Source organism: Eimeria tenella, genomic scaffold (assembly GCF_000499545.2).
Source record: "Eimeria tenella Houghton genomic scaffold, Eth_scaff29, whole genome shotgun sequence".
NCBI classification, from domain to species: Eukaryota; Apicomplexa; class Conoidasida; order Eucoccidiorida; family Eimeriidae; genus Eimeria; species Eimeria tenella.
The window spans coordinates 91,089-100,978 of record NW_013542775.1 but is presented as its reverse complement, the minus strand read 5'-3'; the positions used below and the strand labels follow the sequence as shown (position 1 = coordinate 100,978).

At 50.9% G+C, this 9,890-nt stretch overlaps 3 protein-coding genes across 3 annotated transcripts; 2 read left to right on the top strand and 1 right to left on the bottom strand.

Moving 5' to 3' along the window:
• Nucleotides 1-483: 483 nt before the first annotated feature.
• ETH_00020985 (14 kDa phosphohistidine phosphatase, putative) lies at nucleotides 484-1,652 on the top strand (the record flags this gene model as incomplete). The annotated part of the gene is made up of 2 exons (XM_013375569.1): nucleotides 484-1,252; nucleotides 1,486-1,652. 2 exons carry the CDS (start codon nucleotides 484-486, stop codon nucleotides 1,650-1,652), a joined length of 936 nt encoding a protein of 311 aa, XP_013231023.1.
• Nucleotides 1,653-1,835: 183 nt separating this feature from the next.
• Nucleotides 1,836-4,002, top strand: ETH_00020980 (uncharacterized protein; the record flags this gene model as incomplete). The annotated part of the gene is made up of 4 exons (XM_013375568.1): nucleotides 1,836-2,268; nucleotides 2,527-2,764; nucleotides 3,120-3,209; nucleotides 3,357-4,002. The coding sequence occupies 4 exons, from the start codon at nucleotides 1,836-1,838 to the stop codon at nucleotides 4,000-4,002; spliced, it is 1,407 nt and encodes a 468-aa protein (XP_013231022.1).
• A 728-nt stretch (nucleotides 4,003-4,730) lies between these two features.
• On the bottom strand, nucleotides 4,731-9,623 carry ETH_00020975 (radical SAM domain-containing protein, putative; the record flags this gene model as incomplete). Its single annotated transcript, XM_013375567.1, has 8 exons — nucleotides 4,731-4,785; nucleotides 5,124-5,230; nucleotides 5,625-5,682; nucleotides 5,954-6,057; nucleotides 6,296-6,651; nucleotides 6,999-7,146; nucleotides 7,284-7,432; nucleotides 7,766-9,623. 8 exons carry the CDS (start codon nucleotides 9,621-9,623, stop codon nucleotides 4,731-4,733), a joined length of 2,835 nt encoding a protein of 944 aa, XP_013231021.1.
• Between the last annotated feature and the right edge of the window lie 267 nt (nucleotides 9,624-9,890).

Here is a 9,890-nt window from a genome sequence, read left to right as displayed (position 1 = left end):
TAAGGCTTCCACAAAACCTAAAATATAATCTAAAAGACTCTGGAAGGCCCAAATTTCAAGCTCAAAGCTCTTCGAGATTTCGTGTGTTGTTTTCACTGAGAAGCAGCTACAGCGGTAGGAGGGTGCCATCTTTATTATTCTTCGACTCCTGTTCCGTCGTGGGCGTGTCAGGTGGCAGGAGTATCTTGACTTGATTGAAACCTAGTTCTTGATCTATCTGCACATATTTAAACACACTTTGTGGTAGAGCTGTGTGTCCCCGTGGGGCCCACTACATTCATTGACTTGCACAGCAGGCTGTTGCGTTTTGTTACTGGTGCTTCCCTTCTTGGGACTTTCCTCTCCTCTCCTGTTTCTTTAGCTTACTACTAAAAACGATATTAAATACAGAAAGTCTCATACTAGACGGACCGTAGGGGACGTGCGGAGGTTTGCTCTGTGCTTCCTGACTACTGCAGCCGCTGCAGCTGAGCAGACCGGCACATGCTTCCTGCGGCGTTTTCTAGCCATAACAAACACCACCGGAAAAAAAGACCAAGTTCCTCCTGGGGGTTTCTACGAGTATCTCCTACGAAGCGACTGGCCCAGGAAACTGCGGAGGATTCGGTTCTAGCGCCTTCTCAGGTCGAGTTGGAGAGCGGATCTGTAAAGGAGAGGAGCGCTGCCACTTCTTGCCGTACCACACCTCAGGGTTTCAGTATCCAGTGTGTCACCAGCTTAGAAGGGCACAACACGGACGACGTTACTCAGCCAGCGGGTGGTCGCACTCCTGCCGACCAAACGGACGTGGACGGAAGGTTTCCCTTCAAAGAGCACCTCTTCTCTCGCGTGAATTGTCCTAGGAAGATGGAGAGGCCTGGACACTCACAGAGAACCCCTGAAGAGGTAGAGCTAGCGTTGGAGGTTTTGAATGACGAGCTCGCTGAGGCGTCGCCGCTGGATCGGCCTTCGCTCGAACTCGCCACTCAGGCGTTGACCGAACGCTTAGTAGAGATGCGCAAGCAACAGAGAGAAGCAAAGAACCCTCCTGAATCTGCGGAAGGAAACAAACAGAGCACGCACGAGTATTCGTCCTCCCTGCAAGCAGTCATTGTGGGTGACGGCATACAGAAGTACACTCTCATAAAAATACCAAAGCAAGATGACATGGTTGGCGATGTGTACCTTGTCCGCGGGGATCCAAAGGCCGAGTACCATTACCAAACAGCCTTGGACACACTCAACGCGCTTCAGTCACGCAACATCATGTCCGGTAAGAGTGGAGGTGCTGCAACGCATGGCACTCCATGGATTTTCTGTTTCTGCAGAATCGATAATTGAACTTGCACACCATCTGCGTGGTTGCCGGAAATTCAAGGCCTAGTGTGGGGTCTTTACGCAGGACGCTAGTAGAGCCCACGTTTCAAAGCGTTTGGGCTCCCTGTTGCTCGCATACTGGCAGGTCCTGACGTGTTTATGTGGCTGTTTTGTTTTGCGCAAACTCAGACGTGACGGGGGGTGGTCGCATGAGTGTACTGCGGGCGGAGAAAAAGGTCGAAATCTACGGCTATTCATATCAGTACGGGGCGGCAGATCATTCGATAACGGCGAAGATGGTTAAGGAGCACTTGGGGGATGAATTCCTCGTTTCATTCGGCAACTACGGCTACTAACTAGTTCGGTTCTTACGAGTGAATCATGTTAGTTCGTAGGCAGCTGGTGAAGCGGTGATGCAAGAGGGTATATTAACAAGTATACAACACTGCGCAGCATCTTTCATGTAGCTGCACACATGCGGCGCAGTAGGAGCAGCCAGATGGGCTGCGCCGCTCAAGTTGCCGACATGGACGTGCAACATGGACGTGTCCACTGCAGCTTGTTTTTTTAAAGTTGGAACTGCGGGAAACAGCAACAACGTAAATGAGGTGTGTGCTACAGTTGAGGATGCAGGTACGCGCACGCCCTTCGGTTTGCCGCCACGCCATGTGGTAACTACACAGTGTGGCTCAAGCGTGCCAGTTGCACAGGCCTTGAGAGAACAGTCGGGGAGTTGCGGTGGCAGTGATCGCGGCTCAGCCGATTCCTTGTTGCACAGCAGTTGTTGGTTTTTCTGGGACGTCGGAACGCAAACCACAGGTAGCAGGAGTCAAAAACACCCAAGAACACAAACACTTTTGCCTACATCACGTAGTTTGATCACCATCGTATCTCCTTTGTTGGCGCGTTGCTGCATTCGTGGAGATCCGGCATTATGCGTCACACCTAACCTCGGGTTGGAAACCATTGGCGGTAAACAGAGAGCGTATAGGCCACACATAGACCAAACTTTGCGTAAATTTAGGATATATGTCAGAGTTTCTCAGTTAAAATGAAGAAGTGAGAGGGCCGCATCTTGATGTAGAGCAGGGTGTATGCAGGTGTCATCGACCACATGGATCTTGCAGGCAGCGGCATTTTGCATTCCTCGCTACGAATTACGGCTAGAGTAGTAATGAGTTGTTACAATGATTCTTTGGTATCTTTTGTTCGCTCTTGCCGTTGGTTCAGAAGTTTGTGTTCACCATGTTTCCTCTCTGAAAGATGTGCAGCGTCGACGCTGTGACCAGCGGGTACATCTTTGGTGCTTCCAATCGAGTAGCGCGTCACGCCAAAATTTTCTTCAGGCCTTGCATTTCGCAACCGCATTCCAGGTTCCTGCGGAGGAGCAGCAACAGCACCACAGCGATATCGATGACGGGAATGAGACCCTAGAGGAGCTCGAAGAACATCTAGAAGCCGTCAGAAAGTGAGTTGCCGTACAAATTAATGACGCCTCGTTACATACGCCGAACATCTGCCGAACTGATCGAAGGAACTCGTCGGCCTCAGCAGCGCACAAAATTCAAGCTTTCGAGGAGGAATTGGAGAATTCCCGCCAACACCGGAGAGATAAACGAATGAGCGAACGAGCGAAGTGCAACAAGTCTTCATTGAAGCCCGCCCAACCACAGCGGCCAGCAATTGCATTGCCGGTCGCGGTGAGGTCTGGGACTCGGGTAGAACCCATAAAATGCTTGCCTCCCTCCGAAGCGAAAGTGGCGCGAGAACCACCTGAGGTAGCGTGCTACTATTACGACCTACTCTATTGGCTGTATATGGAGGATCTGCCTGTACACCCCTCGGCGACGTGCTTTTGAGGAGGTGTTAGAAGCTGAGAGGCCCCAGGAGACGCCCGAGGGCGATGTAGAACGGTAAATATTGCAGAAAGCTCCAAATTTTCTCTCATCTTAATGCTTTTGAGCCGCGCTAAATGCAGTTTGGAGAGGACAATCGAGCGGTAATTAAGGAGCGAACGAGAACAGAGGAATTCACATGGCATGCTTTTGTCAATGTCGCAGATTGGCGCCAGCAGCAGAACCACCAGAAGAAGCAACAGCCCAAGACAAACACCCCCAGCCTGCGCGCGTGGCAACCCTTGAGGAAATCCAGCACGATTTGCTCGAGGCGGAAGCCGAAGTGCGCCAGTTTGAAAGCCGACAGGCAGCCGAGCTGGAAACAGAGGTAGAAGGTGAAATGCGACAACTGATCGCTAAACACAAGCACTCTTCTGCTGGTGTGGCTGATATATCTGCTACGCCCTCGGCAATGGAACGGGAGGCCCATGCTGGCGCAACACCCTCTCCCGAAGGCGCTAGCGCCAGTGCCAGCCATAGCTCTCTTGCCTCGCAAACAGAAGCACAGGTCAAGCATGCTACAGTGTTAGCTACAGTACTAGAAGCGAGCGGAGCTCTAGCAACAGCAGCGAGGAACCATCCCAGCAGCAGGGCAGCGCTAGCAGGAGATGTGGATGAGCTGGAAAGTGAAAATACAAACACCTCGGCAAAGAGCGAGGAAGACCCCGGAGAAGATGTGGAAGACAGCGAAGAGGTCAACCGACAAGTTAAGGGAAAGGATAACGGGATAGAGAAAATCAGTGGCGAAAGGGAGAAAGCAGAGAGGACAGTTGGTGGTGGAGCGTCCGAGGGACGCAAACCTCCAGTTTGAAAACGCCTCTCCGTTGCTGTCAACTTTCCGCGAGCAAGGGTGGACTGCCGATAGGAAAATGCGGGCGTCCGTTGATTCTCTATCTTGTCTGTTCAAATACCTCAGGGCACTGGAGAGACCGCTGGAAATCACACGTGCATATATAGGTCGTCCATCTTTCCTAGGTTCATCTGCAATTTTAAGCTCTCTGCGGCCAAAAGTTCGGAATTGCGTTCTCCTATGTTCGTATTCTACTTTCTGCACACTGAAGTGCGAACTGGTGGGGACTGTTTCGTAATCGTTCGCCGCTGTCTGTGCTTTCTGTGTCGGTCTCAAGCTGCTACTTCCATTCTCCACCTCAGTCTTATTTTTACATCCCATTTTGTAGTCCCTGTGGGGTTTCCTCGTGACGGAGCATAACAATGGCATGTTTCGGCTCGCGATGCAGTGGGCAACTCTTCCCAATAGAAGTAGGGCTTTCCAAGGTTAGTGTACGTTTAAAAGGCAGCGGAATACATGGTCCACTCAGTATTGCCAATGTTCTGCACGCACTGCTACAACGTGCTTGCAACCTACAAGGAAACCTGCTACACACGTGTATGCATGTGCTGTCCGCATCACACAAGTCGATATGCTTGCAGTAGTACATTTGCTGGCGGGCAACGCAGTCCTCCCAGACGCGGTCTGCCTTTGGTCTGTCCTCTTCCAAAACATTCCAAAACATTCGTTTTCCTAGTCCCCTCTTCTTGTCATGTTTGCTGAGAGAGCTCCAACTCTTTCCCCCTACGGCCCTTGCCAAATACCCTGCGTCCGCCAACGAAAAGCTCATACATATCAGCGCACTTCATCATAAGAGGATGTGGAACACCTACTTACGAATATGCTTTAATTTGCAAGCATACACACGCAAAAACGCTGGCAAGGATGGGGAGGCCCAAGTGTATCCTGCCTCCTGAAGAAAACTGTGCACGCGAAGCAACAGTTTGGAAGGCACAAGCATTCCTTCTCGATTGATGTCCTTGCTTCAAAATGGCAGTGCATGCATCAACCCAACACGAAAGTGCCTACAGAGGAACGGCAAGTGCTTGCACAAACGTACACAAAATAAACGCATGATTATGGAGGCCACGAAAGAAGTTTACCGCTTTTGCTGGGGATCGAACCCGCGACCTTCGGCTCCAAAGATGGCCCAGGATGGTGTGGCCGCCGAGTAGTCAATGCCACTGAAGTTTAGATCCCCGCTCAGCGCCTTATTACAAATCCATCAAGCGCAGATACAAAACAGCGCATATGAGAGATTCACAGTCCACAGTGCCACACACTGTCACTGGCTTTTACATAGCAACACATGTCGGTGTTCATGCATATGCACAAAATATGCATTCATGCAGGTAAGTGTACGTGCGCACGCATGCATCCATAAGTGCAAAAGTATCAATTTACATGCACGGATAAACTCCATGCATATTTGAATTCACACACCTACCTGCAGTTGAGAGCCGATGCACATTATTTTATGTAAGGACGCAAATACTGGCTGTTAAATACATCTGGGAGACACAGCGAGAACTGTGAGCTTCGCTTGCACGGAATACACTGTGACTACGCCTCTTCAGCAGAGCAGAGACAACAGAGGGACACACCAGATCAAAAAATTTGGGGTAGTCAATCCACGTGTGCCACTGGCCCTTATAGAAGTACCTGAAGGCAACACCATATCCGTCAGTAATTCCTGTCAAGCCGAAGGAACAGCCGAATGCACGTCGCAACGAAGAAATACAACACTAACGAGCCGACAAGCGAGCAAAAATACGGGCAAAAAACGTATAAATACACCGAGGAATTCACGGCAGCCAAATGATGCAGGACATGACGGATCAAAAAAGCAAATTTAGGAGCGCAGGTGACAATAGAGAAATATGCACAGACAGAAAAATCGATCAGATAACTAAAGTGGACGGAGAAGACTTACTTGTTGTTCGCCAGTAGAACACAGCAAGAGTGCTCATGCTCCGAGGCCAATCCATAAAGACCCTCTGGCAGTGCCCGTCTCAGGCCATCGGCGAATGCCAAGACCTACGATAAGCCCCACATCCCTGCCTGCCCCACCATGATGACAGACACCTCGGGTGAGCAACAGAACAACATACACAGAGGCTGACAAAGGGAGGCAAATGCAGATGTATCTAAGGCAAATGCAGTGCCACTGGCCATTTACGGCAACTCTTTAGTTCGCCGATGGTTTAAAACTCCTGCTCAGGATACGTGAGAAATGAAAGTGAAGTGGAGAGGAGCTGTGCGAACGAGGGGTTACCTGCTGGTGTCGCGGGACATTTTGCATTGACAGAGACTCCCTGTCAAGGCCACCGCAAAATGTCATTCCTTTAATTTCAATCATGTCAGGCTCGCCTCGTAGCACTAAAGAAGCGTATTTATCAAGTGTGCTCGTCACTCCTTTGGCATACTTCGTATTACTTGTACTGCTACCGCTGTTGCTGGCGGCGTTGCGGTTGTTCGCCGGCTCACTGGCGCCAGCGTCTCCAACAGGCCCTAGAATGCAGTTGTAACCGTGAACAAGCGTCAACCTGAATACTGTCCTTTGCTTTTTCGTCTTAAGAATGTCTATACAACTCAGGAAACGCAACCACGAGTCCCGGTGTACGGGCTTGTCTGCAAGCATTCAACCATGCGCGTAACCCAGAACTAGGTCCCACAAACCGCGCCTGCTTCTTCTCTCTCCCACCGCTTATGCATTGCGTGCCCAAGTTTTTAAATAAACAAAAACGATGGCAGGAAAAGCTGCCACTAAAAACAGGAGACAGATACAGACAGAAGCGAGGGAATAGAGGGAGACAATCAAGCAGACACTGCGACTGATCAGGAAACAGGGAAGTAGACAAACGGCGGAGAGACAGAGAATCTCCAGCAACAAGAGAAGTTCAGCAGAGAGGGAAAGAATCGCAGAAATAGAAATATGAAGACGCAAACAAAGACACAAATCGAGAATACAGAGGCACACTCGGACACAAAGACGGCGACAGGGCTTGGGATGACGGTCTTGCCTAGTCGCTTAAGGTCGCTCTCTGTTGCTGCATCGATCGAAAGATAAAGTTGCGTGACGGGGCGCAGGGCACGCAAAGCATCTGGGTGCTGTGCATTTGTCACCTGAAAAGAAAGACGGGAGCATTTTCCGTCGAGTTTCAGCGGGGTAACACACAGCAGCAGCAGTAGCGGTGGCCCCAACAGCAGGAGCAACGGCGGCAGGAAACGAGTGGGATAAACAACGCTTCTTGCGGGCATACAAGGAAAGTAGATATGCGCCTTTGATGCATTTGGTGCAGCAACTCGTTGATGCGGGGATACATGATTGGTTCCCCAACCAATGAAAGCGCGCAGTGCAGTATTTGGTCTTTAACTTCGTAGTAGAAGTCGTCACGCAAGCCAGGAAGACCTGCAAGCGACACAAACGCGCGAAATAAACCAAAAAGTAGAGCAAAAAATATAGGGTAAATACTGAAGCTGAAAATGAAAAAGACTACGACGAAAAACTTGTGACGAACGGTTGCATGAAAAAAAGCCACAGTGCAACAAGCTAAGACGAGTCTATGAACGGGAATAGAGAACGCCAATTAACAATGCAGAAATGCTACCTATTTCTCCTACGGCAGTTTGAACAGTGCACGTCTTGTATATCCGCTGCAGCCGCAGCGCGACGATGATGAAGCTAGCCGTGCTCAAGAAGCACCTGCCGCTTTTGATGCTGTTGAAGGCAGTGGCCGCCTACCTCTGAGTTCCTTGATTGCTTTAAGGTGTTTATCCATTGCCTCATGAAGTACGTCTTGCGGATCGTCTGCCTTCCACCTCCAGTCACCTGCTGCCAAATTTGTGTGGTGCCTCCAGCAGAAGAGGCAGCGGTTCGCGCAGGCGACAGAGGAGGTGAACTCCATGCAACCAAAGGACTTGATTCCATAAAATGTGTGTTTGTAACAGCCGCCACGCCCCCTTAAAGCCGACCGTGTCCAACGGCACAGCTTCACTGCTGAGTGAGTGCCCACTAGCTTGTAACCCTCCTTGCTCAAATTCTTTCGAAGACGAGGAGTCAGCTGCTCAGGTGAGCCAGATATTTCAGCGTCCGTGGCCTTTCTTGCCGGTGCCGTTGATGCTGGTGCTGCTGAGGGTGTGCGAGGCTGCAGTGATGAGTCTACCAGGTCTTCCACGTCAGATGGCAAAGCCCCACAGCTACCCGAATACCCCAGTTGCAGCTGCTCTTCATCATCCGAGCTGCTGAACATCCACGCACTTGACACGCTAGATGTGTCAGTGTCGCTGCATTGGCTTGCTGGTCCTGCTGCTGTCTGCTGCTGTTGCCTTTGAAGCACAAGCTCCACCGCAGAGTCTGCCCACTGACAATACTTCCTGGCAGTCGTTGCCAGAGCAGCATTCGAACCTAATGTCAAGCACAACAACTGCTGTTGCTTCTGCAGAAGAGAGCTTGATCCGAGTTTCACCAAGTTCCCTGCAAGCTTTTTGATTATTCTACTGGCTCTGCTGCTAAAACTGTTCCCTCTTGCTGTTGCATTAGAAGTGGTGACGCCCCTTTCAGCCTGAGCTTGCTGGTGCTTCTCAAAACCACGGCCTGCTTCCCCACGAGCTGACGTCGGTGGTGCTGGTGCTGCGGTTACTGGTGGCGTTCTATCACAACAAACGAGCGAGATAGCGCATCCGCTGAGGGGATGTTGCATAATCCTTCTATCTGCCAATGCTCCAGCAACTTCAGAAGCGAAGGCAGCAGAGAACGGCATTAGGCTCCCATTTACAGTTTCCACAAATAGGAACACGCACACATCTCGCATGGGAGGCCTACGTGTTTCGCTGCTTCTGGTAAGGCCTTGACACACATCGAGCAGGACCTCTAGAGTCACGCCACTGAGTGGCTGTGTTGAAACAGTTGCGCCTTTTACAGCCAACGCTGTTGTTCTTGCTAGTGTATTCACCTGATGCTGCCGTTGGTGGCCGCCCAACTCAGCTGTAACTGATCCACAACGGCTGCTGCTGTTCATCATTTGTGCAGCAAAAAGGCCCTCTACAATTAGTGATGTCGTATCGTGTCGCTGTGAACTCTGGTGCGACAAATTTCGCATTTTCTGTTGCGGCTGCTGGTGATCCAGGTTAAGCGCCGCCTGAAGTTGCTGAGAGAATAGCAGGGCCAGGCCTTCACACAGTCGGCCCTCAGGGTCATACCAAATCTGGTAGTCCACGCTGTTGTTGTTGCAGCTGTGGCTGCTATTGCGGATGTAATCATCTCCACTGCCATTCTGCTGAGAGGATGCATTGCTCAAGCAGAAGCAGTTAGTGCTTTCGTCTTCGGGCAGCTGGCTAGCAATACTGCAGCACGAGGTGTTGCTCCTGCAGCTCCTCGCAGACGCTGGTGTCACACTGCAGCAGTGAGTATTTCCACCGCAGCATCTGGTCACAGGAGATTTGGTGGGCTGAGTAGAAGCTGTAGCAGGAATTGTTGCACGAGACGCAGTTGCTCCATTAGCAGCCGCTCCCGCAGGGGATGCAGTGGAGGGTACTACCTCTTGGGCATGTCTGGAGAGGACCTGCAGGATAGGCTGGTTGAATCTGTAAATAGAAAACATACTGTGAAGAAAGCGTGTAGAAGAACGGTGACGAAGGCAACAAAAGCAGCGATGAGCCCTCAAGGGAGCCCCGTAGTGCTGGGGACACCCTTGAAGAAGAGAACAACCCGCTCCTACTCCTGCTGCTACTTCTCCCTCGGTTGCGGCATGGTACTAAATTACGTAAGAAATGTGCCACCGATTCAGAACAGAAGAAGTTGCTGTGGGGCCCACTTCCAGGGGCTGCAGCCCCAACACATGCAACCCGCCGCTAAAAAGAACAACAGA